The 21,568-nt window shown below is 38.8% G+C and overlaps 2 protein-coding genes across 2 annotated transcripts in view; one reads left to right on the forward strand and one right to left on the reverse strand.

Moving 5' to 3' along the window:
• COL4A6 (collagen type IV alpha 6 chain) overlaps nucleotides 1-14,618 on the reverse strand; it is a 337,408-nt gene extending 322,790 nt beyond the window's left edge. The window contains exons 1-4 of the mRNA XM_055564756.1: nucleotides 14,581-14,618; nucleotides 14,096-14,255; nucleotides 11,994-12,163; nucleotides 11,753-11,804 (exon numbers count right to left, since the gene is read on the reverse strand). Coding sequence (XP_055420731.1) covers nucleotides 11,753-11,804; nucleotides 11,994-12,004 — 63 coding nt within the window. The 5' untranslated portion in view covers nucleotides 12,005-12,163; nucleotides 14,096-14,255; nucleotides 14,581-14,618. The remainder of the gene's footprint in view (nucleotides 1-11,752; nucleotides 11,805-11,993; nucleotides 12,164-14,095; nucleotides 14,256-14,580) is intronic.
• COL4A5 (collagen type IV alpha 5 chain) overlaps nucleotides 13,628-21,568 on the forward strand; it is a 253,055-nt gene continuing 245,114 nt past the window's right edge. The window contains exon 1 of the mRNA XM_055564762.1: nucleotides 13,628-14,003. Coding sequence (XP_055420737.1) covers nucleotides 13,923-14,003 — 81 coding nt within the window. The 5' untranslated portion in view covers nucleotides 13,628-13,922. The remainder of the gene's footprint in view (nucleotides 14,004-21,568) is intronic.

Here is a 21,568-nt window from a genome sequence, read left to right on the forward strand (position 1 = left end):
ATAAATAAATATTAAAAACTTTGACTTATTAGCAAAACACTCACTTTGGTCTGGCTTTTATGTTGGAGGAGTCATAAAAGATTTTTTGGGGGGAGAAAAGGGTCTACAGCTGTAAACTTTGAAAAGAGCTCTAATCTTTGTCATCATTATCAGCATCTACACCAACATTTTTATCTATGAGCATGCTCTAGGTAAGTATGCAATTTAATCTTATCGTCAAGGCAAGGACACATAAATCTTATAAATCTCAAGTTGATCCCCATCCTCAAGGGATTTGCTACACTCACAAACAGAATTTAGAGATTCTAGGCATTTCAGATTTTCTCTGCCAACTCTCTTCCCTTCGGGTGAGGGAAAACAGTCACAAAGCTTTACAGAGCAAAGGAGAAATACTGCTTAACTTTGCTTCTGTCCCCTAGAGAAAATCTGTCTCCCAAAGGACTGACTCAGCCTGTTGGCCAGAAATCCCAGACATTTATGGGAAAGCCTGGTCTCTCTGAGGTAAATACAGTTAGAATTTTAGGGCCAGGGAAATTTCCACTGAAGAGTACCAACTTCCCCTCAGTAAGAGCAACCAGATTGAAAGATAATGGTGAACTAGCCCTACTGTTAGACTAAGGGGAACTGGGACTTCAAAGATACCTGAAGAGGTATCTACAGACACAATCTTTAGTGGATATCCTGATCTCTACAGGATGTCACAAAGGTAGGGCAGCAGAGATAGAAGTGGCTTTGGAGAAACTGGAACAAAAATAACAATTCTAATGCTTTTTCTCCCTCTGGGAAGCTTGAAATACAAACTCAACACATAATTAAGCAATTTTCTCTAAAACATTCCCAAATGGGCTCACCACTCATTTTTAGTACAGAGGCAGTCACAGTGAGTGATGGGAACAGAATAACAACAACAGTAACCATTTTACAGCTAATAATACAGCTAGTGATTTGTCCTCAGGCCATAGTTAATGATGGTGTCTGTATCAGCACCGAGAAACATTTGGCTCCAAATATGGAGGTTTCCCAGGTGGCGCTAGTGGTAAAGAACCTGCCTGCCAGTGCAGGACACATAAGAGATGCAGGTTCAATCCCTGGGTCAGGAAGATCCCCTGGAGGAGGGCATGGCAACCCACTCCAGTATTCTTGCCTGGAGAATACCCATGGACAGAGGAGCCTGGCTGGCTATTGCCCATAGGATTGCACAGAGTTGGATACAACAAAAGTGACGTAACACACATGCACATGGAGCTCTGTATTTTTTAAACCACACTATCAGGAAATAGACCTCCAGACATAAAACATGGAATCCCCAAAAAGCTGGAGGAAAGACACATACTTCATGGCCTCCCTAAATTTTATTTACTTTTAAAATTAATTTTTATTGTAAGCTAGTTGCTTTACAGGGCTTCCCTTGTGGCTCAGCTGGTAAAGAATTTGCCTGCAATGCGGGAGACCTGGGTTCAATCCCTGGGTTGGGAAGATCCCCTGGAGAAGCGAAAGGGTTGCTTTACCATGTAGTGTTAGTTTCTGCTGTACAGTAAAGTGAATCAACTAACATATACACATTGTTGTTGTAATGTAGCTCAATCATGTCCGACTCTTTGGGACTCCATGGACTGTAGCCCACCATGCTCCTCTGTTCATGGAATTTTCAGCAAGAATACTGAAGTGGGTTCCCATTTCCTCCTCCAGGCGATCTTCCCGACCCAGGGATCAAACCCATGTCTCTGGCAATGGCAGGAAGGTCCTTTATCACTGCGCCACCTGCGAAGCCTGTAATGTATTCATATATCCTGTCTTTTTTGGATTTCCTTCCCATTTAGATCACCACAGAGCACTGAGTAGAGTTCCCTGAACTATTCAGTAGTCACCTCAGCTTTATAAATCTGGAAGGGATAGATATGTGCCACAGGAGTGAGCCCTCTGGGCATAAGAAGGAACAAAGACACAGAGTAGGTGACCAGCAGTAACTTATAATGTCTACTACACTCCATCCGGAGAAATACACCTTGTGTATTCCTGTGCTCATGCTCAGTTGTTTGCAAAGGAAATAAAATAATTATTTTGAAGAGACATATGATGGAGGAGCCTGGTAGGCTGCAGTCCATGGGGTCTCTAAGATAGGACACGACTGAGTGACTTCACTTTCACTTTTCACTTTCATGCATTGGAGAAGGAAATGGCAACGCACTCCAGTGTTCTTGCCTGGAGAATCCCAGGGATGGCAGAGCCTGGTGGGCTGCCGCCTATGGGGTTGCACAGAGTCGGACACGACTGAAGCGACTTAGCAGCAGCAGCAGCATGTTCTCTTATGTTAACAGCAGCATTTTTCACAATAGCCAAGTTGTGTGTATATTTGTTGTTTAGTCACTAAGTCATGCCTGACTCTTTTGAGACCCCATGGACTGTAGCCCGCCAGGCTCTCCTCTCTGTTCATGCGATTCTCCAGGCAAGAATACTGGACTGGGTTGCCATTTCCTTCTCCAGGGGATTGTCCCAACCCAGTGATCAAACCTATGCCTCCTACATTGGCAAGCAGATCCTTTACCACTGAGCCACCAGGGAAGTAGCCCACACCTTTAGTGCAGGCATTAGATAAATGCTCCAAGGAGTCATGAGACAGTAAGAGTGCAGGATGTGTCTGGTCCTTTCTTGTTCCTCCAGCCTCATCTCACATGGTGTTCTGACTCTTTCCCTGTGCTTCCCCCTCTGTGTTCCAGCCACACTGGCTTGGTACTTGCCATGGTCCTTCAAACACCAGGACGGCCACAGTGTTTAACACATAGACGGCACTAAATAAATATTTGTTGAAGGAAGGAAAGAGGGGAAAACAGAGTGGAGATGGAAGGCTAGAAAGAAGGGGGCACTTCTGGAAAATATTCACTAAAGTGGGCCTTAAGGGAAGAATGCTAAGTCCATCTTCAAAGACAGGAGGAAGGAAGGGATGAGAAAAGAAGGGTGTTTCAGGCAGAAGGAAGAGTAGGGGTGACTATGCATGGCATGTTGAGCCAACATCAAAAGCGTAACATGGTCTAAACATCAGTATGAGGACAATAATAGGAGGCAGAGTTAGATGAGTAGGCAGGGCCAGATGCTGATGGGTGTGGGGAGCTTGGGGTGGCATGATCGGATCTGTGTTTTAGAACAGGCCCCTTGCTTGCAGAGAGGGTGGAGATCAGGAGAGAGGGGTTGGGAGGCAGGGGAATACTGAAACCAGAAGGACAGTCAGGTCTATTTTGGAGTCTAGATAAGAGATGATAAAATGCCTGAATTAGAGAGACAGCCCAGTAGAGTGGGTTTCAACTCCAAATCTGCCATTTGCTGGATCTTAGATCACAAATCTAGTTAATCTCTCTGAGCTGAGTATTCACCTTATATATTGGGTTGGCCAAAAAGTTCGTTTGGATTTTTATGTACAATGGTATAGAAAAACCCGAGTGAACTCTGTGGCTAACCCAATATTTCTCAAGGTAGTCCTGAGTTGCTAATAAATTAATATTGAGAAAGTGCTAGTAATGACATGTCATTATTAAAGTGGTAGAAGAAGGAAAAGCCCCTTCCCATTGGCACCAGTGGTAAAGAACCCACCTGCCAATGCAGGAGATGTGGAAGAGATGCAGGTTTGAACCCTGGGTGGGGAAGATCTCCTGGAGGAGGGTATGGCAACCCACTCCAGTATTCTTGCCTGGAGAATCCCATGGACAGAGGACCCTCTTTGGCTACAGTCCATGGGGTCGCAGAGTCGGACACGGCTGAAACAACTTGGTACACACAGAGAAGAGGAGAAAAAGAGCTGAAAGGGACAATTGAGAAATATTACCATCTTTAGACAGAAATCTACAAAGTGAGACTCTTATCTGACGTTTCACTTTTTCTCATCTTGTCATGAATCAGTTGTCAAAACTGGGAAACACTTAAAAATTTTTCCTCAGCATTGAAAAAAATAGAGAATACTTGTAGAGAGATAGGTGAGGATTTAGCACCTTGTGAATGGTGTAACTTGCACATAAATTCTTTCTTTTAATCACTCAACTTTCTAAGACAGAAGGTACTATTATCCCTTTTGTACTGATGAGAAAATTGAGTCTCAGAGAGGTAAAATGAGTTGCCCTAAATCACAGAGGGCAGAGGTAGCATTCAAACATAAGTCTGATTCCAGAGTTCTTTCTCTTAAACATTATCCCACTGAACAAGGTTCTTATTTTTCCATCAGGGCATTGTTATTAGAGTCACCATTCATAATTCTTTAAGATAGACAAGGACAAGGTAGTTGTTACAGGCCATTAGGAGTAGATCTGTTTACCCACCTGAAAGGCATCTGTCGTTCACTTCCCATATGCTTGGCAGTATCCTGGACATTATAATTTAAAGAGGGGAACATGACATATAAGCATAGGAATTTCACAACCACATGGTAGATGCCACCAAAGGGGCCTAAAGAACTTTGGAAGCACAGGGCAAGGAAGAATAAACTCTTTCTGAAGAGGTCTGGAACTGTTTTACAGAGAAAATGACATTTTTTCTTGGTTTTAAAGGTTGAGCAGGAGTTTACTAGGAAGAGAATGTGTAAATGGTGGAGAAAGCCATTCCATGTGGAGACAATGGCATAAGCAAAAGCAATAAAATGTGAAAGAACAAATGTGAAATAAAATGTGAAAGCAAGTGGCTTGCGAATGGAGACAAGTTCAGTCTCAATGAAGTGTAATGTATACTATGAGTTTGAGAAGGAGAGGTGGCAGGAAAAGAACACTTAGACATGAAGCTGGAAAGGTAGTTTGGGCCAAAAAATGAAGGCCTTTAATGTGTCAAGTCAAGGAGTATGTATATTAATCCTGGAAGAAAATAGAAACAAACAAAACTTAAATCTTGAAATAACATAATTGGGTTTGTTGTTAACAAAATAACTCTGGTGGCAGGGTAGAGATTAGAATGGAGTCAGGAATAGAAAAACTAGTTACAAGGTTATTTATATATGATGATGAGATTTGGAGCCACTAGGATATGACTAGGAAACTAGATGATGCAGGTTTTTGGTAAAACTAACGGAACTTGATAGAGATGGAGATAATGAGGGTCGGTGCCTGATTCTATAGTTTCTCACTTGAAACTGGGTGGATTGTGATGACACTGAACAAATACAAAAAAGATAGCAGGTTGGAGTGCCATGATAAGGACTAGAAAATATTTCATTTTTGGATATACTGTGTGTTAGGGTAATACAACACAATTAGAGCTGGCATTGGTTGAGTGCTTATACTAAGCTCTAGGCACCATTTTAAGTGCTTTGTATGTATCCACTCAATGAGATATAGGTACAAGGGCTTAGCTGTTGTTGTTCAGTCACTCAGGCATGTCCGACTCTTTTGCAGTCCTATGGACTGCAACCCTCCAGGCCCCTCTGTCCATGGGATTTCCCAGGGAAGAATACTGGAGTGGGTTGCCATTTCCTTCTCCAGGGGATCTTCCTGACCTAGGGATCAAGCCTGTGTCTCCTGCATCTCCTGAATTGGCAGGTGAATTCTTTACCATTGAGCCACCAGGGAAGCCCACAGGGACTTAGTAGGTAACTGGAAATAAAAGTTCGGAGCTACAAAGAGACACCTGGCCTGAAAATTCAAATTTGATAGTCATCAATGTATAGGAGGCATAGTTAGAACTGTTGGAGCAAGAAGAAAGAAAGGATAAAAATACTGAGTAAAACCGCCATTTTATGAGCAGGGGGTGATGAAAACTATGAGTTTTGTGATGGCAAAGATCATGCCTGACTTGTTAACCACGGTGTCACCAGAGCATGGTATACTAGTTAGAATACAGTGTCTGCTCAATAAATATATGTTGAATGAATAAAATAAAAATATCAGAGTGAATTTCCTGGTAGTCCAGTGGTTAGGACTCTGTGCTTTCACTGCCAATGGCAAGAGTTTAATCCCTGGTCCTGCAAGCCAGTGGCACAGTGTCCACTTCCTCCCACCAAAAAAAACAGAGAAGTGTAATGAGAAACAATGAAGCATCATGACTCAGAAGACAAAAGGGGAAAGGTTGTTTGATTGGAAAATGCCAAGCACTACATTAAACAAGCCAGATAGAATGGGGACTACAGTGACATCTTTGGGCTAGGCAGTTAGATATCCATTAAAAACTCGAAAGAGGGCAATTTTGGTAGAATAGCCTCTTTCCAGACTGTAATAGGCTTAAGGGTAAATGATTGTTGAAGAAGAATAGACAGTGACCAGGAATTTGGCAGTAATGTGATTGAGGGGGTTAGAGTTACAGAGGAAAATGAAGCCATGGATTTAAAAAATTTATTTGTTTTTATAATGGAAGAGATTTCAATATTGTTTGTAGAAGAAAAAAATTCCTAGGAGAGGGATAAATTACAGATGGTAAAAAAGTGGACAATTGTTCTTTGTTAATTTCCTCATCACTGTAGTCTCTTGGACATGCTTATTGGTCTGTATTTATATTTAGCTAGACTTTAAAACAAATTAGAGCCCTATGATATGCCCCACTGGGATATTTGGTCAGCTTAAAAGGACTTCATAGTTTAATACAGCATGGTGTTTTCCTAATATCTTCTTCTATATGTGTATGTCTTGTCATTTACACAGAATAGGACAAGTCTATACTCCAAGCATGGTGGTGAAATCACAGAATTATGCATAAACGGAAGCAAGCAAAACCCAATACGTATTGATAACTGAGGTCAATCTATGTTTCAATATTATATTAATGAATTAATTAGGGGAAGGACACACTTTGCTCCTGCTTGACTATGATCTAATAAAATACAGGGGCATATTTACTAGAAATACCATAATATGCCTAGAGTCTAAAAGGTTGTTGGCACTTGTAGTCAATACAAATGCCCTCACATCTGAAGATGCCTTCATGCTCGTGCTCAGTCATGCAGTCTTTGCAACCCCATGAACTGTAGCCCACCAGTCTCCTCTGTTCGTGGAATTTTCCTGGCAAAAATACTGGAGTGGGTTGTAATTTCTTACTCCACGGAATCTTCCTGACCCAGGGTCAGTCACAAATTGTTTATTGTAAAAACCAATTCATAACTAGAGAGTTTCTTTTTCAATACCATGAATTACTCTGGCAGTCAAGTGAAGCCTATCTACTGACTCCCTCTCAGAATAATATTCTTAAACATAGTCAATAAAATACATGGGATTACAATAGAAACCAATCATACTGAAACAGAATCAAAAAATATAGTGAAACAAATTTGAGATAGATAGTAATATATCTGTTTCTTTAGTTGTTGTTATTCATTCGCTAAGTTGTGTTCAACTCTTGGCGATCTTATGGACTGTAGCCTGCCAGGCTCCTCTGTCCATGGGATTTCTGAGGCAAGAATACTGCAGTGGGTTACCATTTCCCTCTCCAGGGGATCTTTTCGGCCCAGGAATCAAACCTGGGTCTCCTGAATTGGCAGGTGGATTTTTTACCACTGAGCCATCAGGGAAGCCCAGTCTCTTTAGTTACACATTAAATATCTATTTTCCCCTTTACTCCTATTGGAAATGTTTCTTTTGACCTGTCCATAATGTAACTACATGACCATCTATCGTACCTATTTATGTAGTCCTTTGATGATTACTTCAGTTCTGTCTGACTCTCTGCAACCCCATGGACTATAGCCCACCAGGCTCTTCTGTCCATGGGATTCTCCAAGCAAGAATACTGGAGTAGGTTGCCATGTTCTCCTCCAGGGGATCTTCCTGACCCAGGGGTCAAACTTTTATCTCTTATGTCTCCTGCATTGGCAGGCATGTTCTTTACCACTGGTACCACCTAGGAAGCCCCCCCTCCCCATAGTGGAATACCAATACCAAATACCAATAACAATACTAAAAAATAAGAGTAAAATACTGATACATGCTACAACATTGATGAATTTTTAAAATATTAATGCTAAGTGAAAAATGCCAAATACAAAAGATTATATATTATATGGTACTGTTTATATGAAATGTCCAGAAAAGACACATCTATAGAGACAGAGAAGAGATCCATGCTTACCTGGGCTTGCAGGTAGGAGCAGGGATTAATTCAATGGATATGAAGGATCTTATTGGAGGTGATGAAAATGTTCTAAAACTGGATATAGTTATGGTTGTAAAACTTGGCAAATTTACTAAAATTCATTGAATGATATACATAAATGAGTGAATTTATAGTATTTAAATTATATCTCAGTAAATCTGTTTTATAAAACAAAAAGCAAAAGAAATCTGAGAGCCCCAAACAAGGCAAATATTCCTCTTGATCCCTAGTTAGGAAGGGATTTTCTTCATCTGAAAAACCTTAACACTCTATTCATACTTTGATGACTGTGATTATGGCTGAAAATCAAATTGGAAAGGACCAACTTGAGCAAGTTACTACAACTTTAAGAAGTTTGTATTTCAATCAGACTGTGATTTGAACATGGCTAAAGGCACGGCAACCCACTTCAGTGTTCTTGCCTGGAGAATCCCAGGGACGAGGGAGCCTGGTGGGCTGCCGTCTCTGGGGCCGCACAGAGTCGGACACGACTGAAGCGACTTAGCAGCAGCAGCAAAGGCGCTTTACCTGTGCTCTAGGCAGAGTTGATAATAGACAGAGGTGTTTTCTCCCCTTTACCCCTTTGCCACTCAAATAATTCTCCTACTGGGCTTTGACTTATAAATACACTTGGTCGTATTGCAGCGTTTTGTGTAAGCAGATTTGGGGCAAAGTGGGAAGAAAAACATAAGGATCCTGACTAATTTGGGATATATTTTAACTCTTAAACATATCAACCTATGATGAGACATGGAGTTTTTTAGTTTCTTCTCTAACAAGATGCAGATAATAATTTATCAAGTATCCTATCCCAAAGGGTTTCCATGATTTTTCAGTGGTAAAGAATCAGCCAGTGGGTTTGATCCCTGCGTCAGGAAGATACCCTGGAGAAGAAAATGGCAACCTGGTCCAGTATTCTTGCCTGGAAAATCCCATGGACAGAGGAACCTGGCAGGCTACAACCCATGAAGTCATAAAAGAGTTGGACATGACTTAAGACTAAACAATAACTATAACAATCCTATCCTTTAAGGAACATAATGACTACCATTGCCTGAGAAAGTGAACTCCTACAGAGTTAGAGACAAATTTTAAATAAATCTTTGTGTGTTGTGCCTTAGGAACTTAATAACCAAAAATGATTATGGATATTTTGAATTTCTACGCTCTATCTCACTCAGATAAATTGTGAAAATATTTCGCATAAATAAAGATCATCACTGTTTTAAATGAAATTTAATGAAAATTCATTATTTAACCCTGGGTTTTAACATTTTGCATTCCATCCCTTAGAAAACACTGCTTAATAAAGTCTGACAAAGAAAGAACTCAAAAGCATCTAAATGGCCCTATCTCCAATGCTCACCAATACTCCATTATAGACAATGTAACTCTCACAGTGAAGAGACTTTCTCATACTGAAGCACAAAATAGTTCTTATCAATCTATTTATGTTCTTTTTCATTAATATAAGTCAGAAAGGTATGGAGAATTCAAATATTTAAAACCATCTGAAAGGTGAAAAACATTATAAACCCAGAGGATGAACTGAAATTGAGAGTAAAATTGACTATTCTCATCCAGCCAGTATGGATAAGAATCCAGTACAAAGAGTATAAACAAAGTTCAGGATGGGGAACACATGTACACCCATGGCTGATTCATGTCAATGTATGGCAAAACCACTACAATATTGTAATTAGCCTCCAATTAAAAATAAATTAAAAAAATGAAGAACTTCCCCTTAGAAGAGTCACCTTCTGAGAACTCAGCCTGTTAACTCTCCTCTTTCTCTTTGACTTTTTTCCAAAAATTAAAAAAAAAAAAAAAGCTTTACAATGTCAATGATATTATGTGGAAGTAAACAATAGGTCAGTGAAGCAGTTATGAACTTAAAGCAAAATATCAAGTATTGTCAGTGTATCTCAAGGTTTATTTTAGTCTTTCCAGGGTCAGTCACACTGACAGAGCAGGTGACATTGTAAAACAATGGGTCACAGTCTAAAATCCACACACCAAAGTAGTGCTTGAGTTTGGAGACATGCTTTAATATTTCTGAGAAGTGAAGGCAACATCCTCTAGTGACTTTCAAAGATTTCAAGTGATGGGATGCCATGTTTGGATAGTCTCCAACTATATAGAATGATTTGTTAATGTTTTTCCCAAAAGTACACTGAATACCATCAGCCAGAGTCTGAAAAAAAGGTTTTGCTGGAGGGTATCCTGCCCACGCATGACATTTTTATAAGTGCCAAGATTCCCAGACAAATTGTTAACTAATCAAAACCTGGCATTTTCAATAAATGTAGTATTGAGCCCCAAGGTAACACATAACTAAACTTGTATACTGGAGGAATCAGAAAAAGAAGAGTGTGGAAACCTAGATCAATTCTTCTGCTTACAAAGTATAGAATTCACTTACAATAAAAGCTGATGTTCTGAGTTAAAGGGTCACAAAATGTTAAAAGTCAAGATTTCTGTCATCATCCTCTTTTCATAAGGGAAGTCATTTCACTTTATTCCAAAATTTTCTTAAAGACATATACCATGACAAGTAAATCATTTTTTTCCCATAAAAGTATTAGGGGATTTTATTGGGTTGACTGAAGTATGGCTTTCTAAATAGTATTTTTAAATATTTAAAGTATTAAAAATGGAGTCAATCAGTTAAACTTGTCAAAACTCAGAAGGTAAAGATTTGGAATATATATTTATCTGTCATATACACACATATATATTTAGAGTACATGTATGACTTTGGCTATTATTAAGAATTTTAAAGAAATAGAGCAGTGAAATAGTACTCAATAGTTGAACAACTTCATATTTGAACTCAACAGTTTATTTCTGTGGGCGTAAGTTGCTAGTGAGTCTGGAAAACTGCAGCATCTCTGATTGTTAAGGTCTCGCCACCTTTGGTAACTTATCCGAGTAATTTCATTGGAATTACTCCTTTCTGGGATCCATTAAACTTTTCTTGACCAAATGTCTACAGAAATTCCTTTGCCTGCAGTCCCTGGCCGATTTGATGGATATTATCTAAACAGCCTATGAAATGTTAAGTTTTAGATTTTTTTTTCTTTTAAAACCGCTTTAACTTTTAACTTTCTGATGAGAGAGAAAACCAGTAAAAGGAACATAGGGCAGAAACTGAACATCATCTAGTAGTATCAGTGCAGTTTAGCTGGTTAAAGAGCCTAGATCCTGTCACCTGGTACTGTCAAATGACTCCAAAGAAAATACTTAAGTTTAACTTCTATAGCATTCGCAGTACTTCCAAGTCCCATTTCTTGTGTACTCCTCCCACTTTCAAACGTGTGTGCCAATTCATGTTCCTGTAGACCAGGGAAAAACACATTTCTTCTGCCTCGTAGATCGATATAGAGAAAGGCATCAGATGTCAGTCATATCAAGTCGTCCAGGAAGACGCTCAGAAATGTATGCCTTTTGTGTCTTTTACTTTTATTTTCCCAACCCCTTACGAAGTTTTGGGACAGAACGATGCCTGAGTCCCAAAGGCATTAGCCTGACACTGTGCTATTCCTCTCTAAGGACCCCACTAACTCCCAAAAGAAGTGAGAGTGATGTGAACTCCGTTTCACAGTGTAGCCCCTTAACACAAACATGAGAGTTGTGATTGTGTTGAGGGATGCCGAGGGGGTCAAAGGAGAAGGAGGGAAGGGGGTCGACAGAAAAGACTCACCGCTCCTGCCAGTTCCTCGGTCAGGCACAAAGTAACCAGAAGCAGCCACAACCTGAAACGGGAGCGAGGGTGAATAACATGAGTTTTCTCTGGGATCCTGTGTCTGTCCATAGACCCCCGACCCCTTTTTGCTGACTACCGCCACTTTTTCTGCAGTGACAGAAGTACAAGTATAGTGCAGGTCCGGCAAAGTAGCCCAAAGTAAGAAAGAGGAGGGGAGCTCGTGATAGCAACAGCTCACCCAGGGTGCATGCTTGCGGCTCCTCCAGAGCTGGGTCCCGGGAGACTGCTAAGCGGTTCCGCGGCCCCGGCTCATCTGGGCTCCGCTGATGCTTGGCGGCTGTTTCCTTATTCAAGAGGATGGAGTAGGGGGGCGGAGTGGCTCACTTTGGAAGAAACTGAACTCGGCTTCTAGATAAAAGGTGCCCCAAAGGGAAACACGATCAGCGGTGCCCGCTACAACTTGCTGCACTCAAGGGATAGTTCCATGCACCAGGAGAGGAAGGAATGGAGGGGAAGGGGGCGGGGCTGTCTGCTGTCAATCATCCCCCTACCTTGGGCAGCCAGTCGTCTTTCCCACTTTTCAGGCACCTCCACCCATAACATTCCCACGCATCTCCACAGGCCCACAGACCTATACACTAAGACACTTCCTTAAACCACTAAAAACTGTTACAAATACACAGATTAAGGCATACAATTCCCACAGAGACAAATGGGCCCCAAAGTGTCCTTGCACACTTGCTCAAATGCATACCAGTTACTCTAATTGATTGTACACTAAGCTCTTGGGGTGGTGGTGGTAGTGGTGGTTTCTGGAGTTGTAAACCTACCCTTACTTGAGTGGAACCTAAGGATAAGTGGGCCCGCTTGAAACAAGTCCAAAGCCCCGAAAGACTGTAAAGTGGTAAATTCTAGGGTCTAAAATAATAACTGTTCTGAAGAATTCCTCCAAGGAGTTCACATAAAGCATTTTCTGGGCCTGTTGGTGCTTTTAAAAATTTATATATCAGAATTACCAAAGTAACGTTCAAGTCTCATTTTATTTGGGAGACCAATTCAACTTCCATTAACATCATACAAATATTTCCAATTAAGCATTCATGTTAGTGTTAAGGAAAATTGCACTAAAGTTATTTAATTCTCTGCCTTACATCTCTCTGAAAAACAACTGCAATGAGTCAATAACTTTTATGTTAGTCAATATAAGATGTAAATATTAATTATGGCATTCAATGTAGCTAAATAAAAAGATATAACTTTATTAAACATCCAACCATATAATTACTAATATCTGAGCGCCCCCAAATCTTATATGTATATAACATGCATAAAGTCTTCATATACATATAGTTATGTTCATTTTAATTCTTCAGTTATAAGCATATATTTAATTATATAAATATATTTATATATTTCTCATATTTGCACATTTTCTGTTGTATATAGAAACTCCGTCCCGCGAGCAGGTGGAAAGCAAACAATCCCGCAGCCCCCAGAGCAGCGACCAAAATTTGTTTCTAATGATTAACAATAAAAAGGAGCGTTTCTCTGAGATCCCTCCGCTACAAAAAATAGTCCCAGCTCAGGTCTATTTGCAATTGACTTCGGGGCTCACATCACTGAGAGTGGAACTGGGCAGGGAAAAGGAGTATCAACTTAAGGTGCCACTGAACGAACAGAAAACTTTCCCGGTGGGACTCGGGGTGCGCAGTCAACTGGTCTGGAAGTTTCCCTCTGCCAAATAACTGAGCGTCACTCCCTCGCAGGTTGCTGGTGCAGTGTAAAGCTGTGGCGGAGTGATCCTGAAATTCCCCAGGGCTGGTGGGGAGGGGCGGTGCGGGGGAAGAGAGGGAGGAAAGTAGATCTGTGGGACTTGAGCGAGGAAAAAGTTTGCAAGTCTGGACAGAAGAGACAAGTGCTCCCGAGAGACCGGCTTTGGGGAGGGGAGGGGGGAGGGAAGACTAGTTGCTGGTGCTTCATTTCCCCCCCCCCTCCACTCTTAAAAAGCTTTTCTCCTCACCCAAGACGACCGGCACAATTGGGACACCCTCGCTGTCCCTCTCCGGCTCTAGCTCCCTCCCTATAAACCCTCAAGATTATGTCAATTGGTCAGAGCCAGCCAGGGATTTCGTGCGGGTGCTGAAGGAGCTGCGGGAGCCGGAGAAGAATGAAACTGCGTGGAGTCAGCCTGGCTGCCGGCTTGTCCTTACTGGCCCTGAGTCTTTGGGGGCAGCCCGCAGAGGCTGCGGTAAGTCCTTCCTTCTACACTCCCCCCAACCCCCCCGCCCCGCCACCCCATCACCTCGCTCTCACGCTGAAATCACTTTTTGTCCCTTTTACCTTCCTTTCTCCTGGGCCTTGGCTAGGGGAGTCAGATGTGCCTTCAGTTTAGGAAGAAACATTATTTACAGAGCTAGTAACTCAAGCCTTCTCAAGTCCGAGGGTGAGGTTTAGGTGCTTGCTTTCCTGCGGCTAGTTGCTCTGGGGGCAAGAGCAGAACCTGGGGAGGAGGACGCAAGTTAATAGATCACTAGGCTCTGGTGGATATTTAAAACTTTTCCTCTCTACTCTCCACCCTCGAGGGTTTCCCTACCTGCCGGGTAAGCTTTTCACTAGTTGTGCCCAATCCACACACTCTTTCAACTTTGTCGATAGATTACTGTTTTGACTTTTCTAAAATCCAGCTTCCACCAAAGTGTTAAGCGCACCCCTGAAGTTCTTTCCTTTTGCCTTTTCCTTAAGCAACAGGAACCTAACCTCACCTCTAGTCAGTAAAGCCTCTGTAGTCTATTTGACATCTTGTTGCAAATGATCAGGTAACATACCAGGAATGGTTTTAGGCTTCAGGTCTTCTTCATCTCTCTCTCTCTCTCTTTTTTTTTTTTTTCTTTTTATAAGTTCTAGGTTTTCATTCTTTACTTTTTTTGCTTACTAAGGCACCTGAAACAAATCGAGAGTTTGCCCATTACCTATTTAAAGGAAAAGGATTATCTTTTTCAAAGGAGAATGAGTGTTCTGGTTTAAAGGAGAGTGAAGCAGGGAAGTGAAATGACAGAGCAAAAAGTACCATTCAGTTTTAGGAATGTAGAATTAAAATCTTAATATATCTCCTATAAGGGTGTCTAGGTAGTCCCACCCAGTATCCTTCTGGGGGTGAAAGGCAAATCTAAAGGAATGAATGGCTTTGTCAGAGAAAATGTTCTCTAGCCTAAACTCATCTTCCTTAATTTCACTTAACCTCTAAATAAGAATTAAGTGTGTGACAAATTATTGAAAAGTTATGTTTGAGTGAACATAATGGGTGGTTTTAAAAACACTTTAATATGAGATCATGGCTTAGGCCTTCACATGGTTGAGTGATTGTCAATTCTTTATATGCAACTGCTGTGTTATAGCTTCTATGGGTCCACTTGTAAGTTACCTCTAGCTGTTCTTTACGCTCAGAATGCCTCAGGTTACAGCCTTTCTTCCATCCTCCAGAATGTGTGTATTAAAGGTGTGAAAACTAACCTTCATATTACCTTAACACAACATAATGGCAACTCTCCTAAAAAAAAAAGACCATGTATATCAACTATTTTTAATTCCACTTGCCAGAATTTTTCCTCCATCAAAGTAGACAGATGATTTAAAATTGCTATTATGATGCAGAGCTTCTTAATGGACTAAGGTTTAGCCACGCTGGAGGGCTACAGACCCTTGGATAAAACTACAATTGTGTTGTTGAAAGTAGTTAACTTTTAAAAACATCATCTTGGTGCTAGCGGCATTTGGCCTGAGGGCAAAGATTTTGTGGATATTTGATTTAATATTTCTCATTTTTTTATTTTGATGTTACTATTAATAAATGTGCACCAGATACCAATCATACAGGTATGTACAGCTATTACTATACCTCAGTTTATATTAAATCATGTTATGTTAAAAATGAAATTTCTTTTTATGATTGATAAAATTTGGGAGCAAGCTTGTTTTCTTGGACTATTTAATAACTGAGTGTTCATAAAGAAATTACAGTAGATACCAGGCAGTTTTTTCTCTTTTCTCCTATATGATTTTTATTTTTTTCCTATATAATTTTTAAAGAACATTTTATACTCCATTTCCTTATCATTAGTATATTGTGCCTGTAATAAAACCAAGCTTGTTTTTTCTGCTTCACACATTAAAATACTAGTTAGATGAATGTTTTAATCATCTCAAAGATATGAATGGTATCTGCTCTCCATACTAGTGCTGGGGATATTGGTGACCTGCAGAGTAAACTGATTGGTAGTGGGGCCACTTGTTGACTCAAATAGTCTAGTATTGGAACTTTTACACCAGGAAGAGCATTGCTACTTAAATTGCTTTAATTTTTCATAGTTAACTGATTTCATTCTCTCTGAAGTCATGCCAAATTAGGATATCACAAATATGTGGAAAAATTTTTTTTAGGTAGAGAGTTTATCAGGTGGAATAAAATAACTCATTCCAAAAGGTTAGCAATAAGGGAAGAAGGCAAATTTAGTTGGAAAGGTCAAGTCTAGTGATGGAAACAATGTATTTTTATGTTAAAGTATTTATGCTGACTCTACATTAGTAGGATATACACTTAGATTTATGGATACCTTGTTTAAACTTCTACTACTACTATGCAATTGTTAGTAACTTTGTGTGTGTATGGAGTAGATTTAAATCTACTATCTCCCTTGTGACTAGGAACAACAGCTTGTTAAGGGTAGCAGTGTGGTTTGTGGCCATGGAACAATTTTTCCTCTAAAGTGTACTGCTCCATAGGAAGAATTTGTTGACACTGTTATCAAAACTTAACATTTTTGCACGTTTTTTTCACTTTTATTTTATTTTTATATGATATTATACATGTTTTAATGCCATTCTCATTTTTGCATGTTTAATATGTGCCAGGCACTGTGCTAATATGGAAATGTACATTATCATGTTTAATCTTTACAACAGACCAATGAAGTATATACTATTGTTAGTCCCACTTTACCAGTCAGGGAACTGCAGATCATAGAGGTTAAGTAATGTGCCCAAATCACATAGTTAGCAAGCTGTGAAGCTGTAAATTTGAATCCTGGCAGTTTGACTCCAAATTCTTTACTCTTAATGACTGTCCTATGCTGCTTCCTTTGTATCTGTAGAGTTGTATTTGCTGTTCAGAGTATTGGGATCTCTACTACTTTTTTTTTATTGTAATTTTAATTTTTTTATTAAATTTTTTTAAAAATATAAATTTATTAATATAATTGGAGGTTAATTACTTTACAATATTGTATTTTTTTAATAAAGGGAGACACGGGAGGTGAAATGGAAAATATAATGGGGATTACATCTCTTCCTGCTGATATTAGAAGAAGCATCATGGTATAATGAAAACAGCTCTGGGCCTAGAATAAAATGATCAGAGTTTGATCTCTATATGTATGTCTATTTATAGAGAGATAATTTAAAAGTACTCTAGAAGCAATTGCTTGTTGCAGAATATATGATTATATATAAGTGCATATATAAAAAGTTAGATTTATAAAACAAGTGTAATTTGTGGTAGGTGATTATTTTGAAGAAAAATTTGCCTTATTATACTTTCAATTAGTTTTCATAATAATTTTAAATATACTGAAATTTTCAGTAGCATGTATGTCTGTTGTGATAAAACAGAGTATGTATGTGGTAGCACAGTTTGCTTAAGTCTTGTGCATGTATTTATATATTGTATCTATCCTGTGTGTAAAAGTATATAACTTTTTTCCTATGTTTTTACTTGGCTTTTTGAAGTTTGTTTATGCAACACATGAGACTCTATCTTGAGTTAACATTGATAACTTAGTCCAGGTTGTATCTGCCAGGTTTACGCACTGTAAGTTCACTAGTTTTTCCCTTTGTAATTACAAAACAACCAGACTTTGAGACTGTATGGGGCAATATTGTAAGACAGTGTACATGTCTTGCCTTTCTTTTTTTTAATATAAATTTATTTATTTTAATTGGAGGCTAATTACTTTACAATATTGTATTGGTTTTGCCATACATCAACCTGTGGTGGATTCATGTCTTGCCTTTCATCATAGTTTGATCCACTGTTTTAGCATCTGTTAAGGATTCTAACCTGAGTAATTACTGCTGTGATATTTGCCAAATGATAATCTTAAGTTTTCAAAATTTTCTGTATTTATTTATTGAATTCTAATGTAGCAAAGAACTTTACATTCTTTAATATTTGTTTTTATCTATTATTCAGTAATTTGTTCATAGTAGTATAGACTTATGGATGCTTGTTTTATTCTATGAACTTTAATGAATTATGCTATTTTTACTATTTTTTTTGAAATTACTCTAGATTTGGCCAGTAGAAGCCCCTTCCAGTTGGCTCCGGTGTCCTTTCAATGTGTCCCTATCATTTTTTGAGCACTCTTTTACATTCTGGTACCACAAGGTATTCCCAACTCACTTTCTACTTTCACTGCCCCAACCCTGGAATGAGCTATTTTTTCCAAGAAGCTCTGTTGATTAATGGTATTTAAAGATGGAAATCTGGGTACTTGGCATGCTCATTGCTACTGGAGTGTCATTGCTTCTACGCCATCTCAGCAGACAGAACTAGGGAATATATGTGTGTATACATAGTCACATACCCACTTCTGTATTCCTTACAGAACTGTTAATTTGCACTGATATCTCTTATTCCAGTCCAAGACCACAGAATAAACATACCTCTTTGATGCTACATTATCTTACTGCTTTCTGGTACCTCTCCTCAGTCAATCTCTTAAAGACAGTCTTAAGAGATTGCTGTCTGGAGTCAGATCTAGAATCTGATTGGAGGATGTGTGACCTTTTGACAAGCAGTAACTTCTGAGCTCTAATGTCGTCATTGGCAAAAGGGAGCCAGTGGTACACGAATATCACACATTGTTTTGAGGATAAAATGAGAGAAGTTATATAAAGCATTTAAAATAGTGCTTGACATATAGTAAATGCTCAGTAATATTTCAATTAGATTCCATTATTGTCATTACAAACTATTTATTGACTTGCCATTTCTTTTTTAAAAATACTTATTTATTTATTTGGTCACACTCATTCTTTAGTTGCAGCATGTGGGACTTAGTTCCCCAACCAGGGATTGAACCCAGGCCTGCATTGGGAGTTCAAGAGTCTTAACCATTGGCTCATCAGGGAAATCCCATTGGTTCTCCATCTTGATTAGAGTCTTATGGACCCAAATCTTTCCTCAATTTCAGCATAACCCTTACATTCATTCAGCAGATATTTATTCAGCAACTTATAAGTACTTAAGAAGTATATTCATATTTTTCTATTTCTACTCTCATGGATATGTACTATCCACAAAATCATTTTGTGTTAGACACTATAGATTAAATAAGATACAGTCCCTGCCTTCATGGAGCTTCCATGCTAGTGAGCATATATAAATAGTTTTGTGAAACTTTCCCTTACTATTATGTCAGTTTCTGATTTTACCCTTCTTTGAATGTTTGTCATATTTAGCCTCTGGACTAGTATCTAAATGTATTTGGTCTTACAAACATTTTGTTTCATGGGGTTTTGTCTCTTTTGTTAGATGATAGACTTTTTGAAGCAAGAACTGTATACTTGTTCATTCATTCAACTACTTTACATGTTGATTTTGTCTGATAACAAAAATAATACATGCTTAATGTTGGAAATTTGAAAAAGAGAAAATTATAAAGAATAAAATAAAAATCTCTCCACAGTTCTACCAACAGCACAGAAATAATCTGTATTATTGTTTTGAATGATTTTTCTTTTTAATGTATCTAATATTTTCTTTAAAAAGTAAATTGGTTAAGATTTTTTAAAAGTTGAGATTACTCTGTATACAATTTTATGTTAATGTTTTATTTACTTATCCAGCAGTTTCCCATGTTATTAAAATTCTTAGTTTTAAATTTTTTAAATGATTGCATACAATTTAATTTATACACACCACAATTAATTTACCTGTTCACTTTTATAGACTATTTTTAAATTTCAAAGTTTTTTAGCCATTGCAAGAAATACGGCCATAAACAATTCCTATTCCATATTTTGTATTATTTTGTTAGTACTGCCTCCTTCATGGGGAATTACTATGTTAGATGTCATCCATATTTTTAAAGTCTTTGGTACTTTCAGTAGACTCTGACATTTAGAAAGGCTATAGCAACAGATAATATGATAGCTAACTTTTTTTAGTGGTTACTATGTTGTACCCAGTTAAGTGGATAATATTCCCATTATACGTAGGAGGAATCTGAGACTCACAGGGTGGTTAAAAAACTACCAGAGGTCACACAGTAAGTGATTGAGCAGTTTAACTCTAGAACATGCTCATGAAATTTTATTCAATCCCTGTTTCATTCACAGTAGAAAAATAAGTCATGTTGAAATGTTGAATAATTCCCACTACCCTTTCCATGACTAGTCACTTGAATTGATTCTAAAGATAGGCTCACCCACCAGTTCATCCTTTAATAACTCTTTACTATAATTGCCTAGACCATTCATCCTCAAGGGCCTAAATTTTAATTTTGTAAACCATGCACCTCCCTACATTTCTCCCAGGTACTGAAGGTGGAACCTGTTCTCCATGAATACCTCCCCTACTGACCTCTTCCTAGCTATAGCAAGGGTATACATACTCCAAACTCACTGACATTCCCCTCCTCCAGGAGAGTTTTGGAACGCATCTGAAATGAGAGACCCCTTTACCCTCTCTCCCCACCCCCTACCCTGTAGCTGCCTATGAGCTTTTACACTTAAATGCCTATATCTTTGCCTCCTAATATTGTCATTTGCTTTCATCCTCCCTTAGTGATACTCCAGAATTTTACCCCCTTTAATTGCTAATCTGTTTTTCCTACTTTAGGGTGATATTATTCCAGCCCCCATATCCTCTTTTTTTCTCAACAAACTTGGAAGTACGTATGGAGTGAGAGGCCCCCTATCCATTTTGCAGTACCCCTACTTTGCCTTTTCCTTGTGTTTCTTCACAAGCAAAGTGACTTTACAGTCTTTATCATAGCCTTGTGGCTTGTGTGATCTGTGGCTTGTGCGATTCAAATGTATTTCTCCACAAAATCACAAACTGTTAAGCATTATGGTTTTTCCAGGTGGCATTTGAAGAGCTGAACTTTAAGCTTCTGAATGATAGGGATCTGCTTTTGCCAAATTACTTTCCAGAATGGTTTTACCAATTATATTCCTATCAGTAGTGTAAAAGAGTACCTATGAGACAGTCTTAATAATATTTTTCTATCTAGTATAGTGACTATAGAATTGATGCTCAATTGGTTGCCAGTTGGTTGGCACATTTGGTTCTATCCTCTAATGATTTTCTTTTTAAAATGTAATCATTCCATCATCTCATCCCCTTCTGACAATAGCAACCATGGAACAGAAGTGATTTTTGAAAATAAATTCTCTCTAATTAACATTATAAATGAACCACCCAACCACTTAACTAAATCCTCATTACAAAGACTGTTTTTAATAGCACCAATTCTTGAGGTGTTTTAGAGTGGCATCTTTAGTGTGATCCCTGATACATTAGCTTCTTTCATTTTAACAAACCAGATTCTCATTTTATGCATCAATGCTTGAGTTTATTTACGTTCATAATCTGTCCAGGTCCAACTGCCCTTTAGAAGCCCTGTTCCTTTAGAAGCTTCTGCTGGCCTTGTACCAGAAGTGTAGCCTGAGATAGTACCTGCTACCCTGCTGAAATGGGAACCTTAAATCCCTTACTATTTGCCAACCAAAGATAACCAAAGGCAAATGTTATAA

This window comes from Bubalus kerabau, chromosome X (assembly GCF_029407905.1).
Source record: "Bubalus kerabau isolate K-KA32 ecotype Philippines breed swamp buffalo chromosome X, PCC_UOA_SB_1v2, whole genome shotgun sequence".
Taxonomy (NCBI): Eukaryota; Metazoa; Chordata; class Mammalia; order Artiodactyla; family Bovidae; genus Bubalus; species Bubalus kerabau.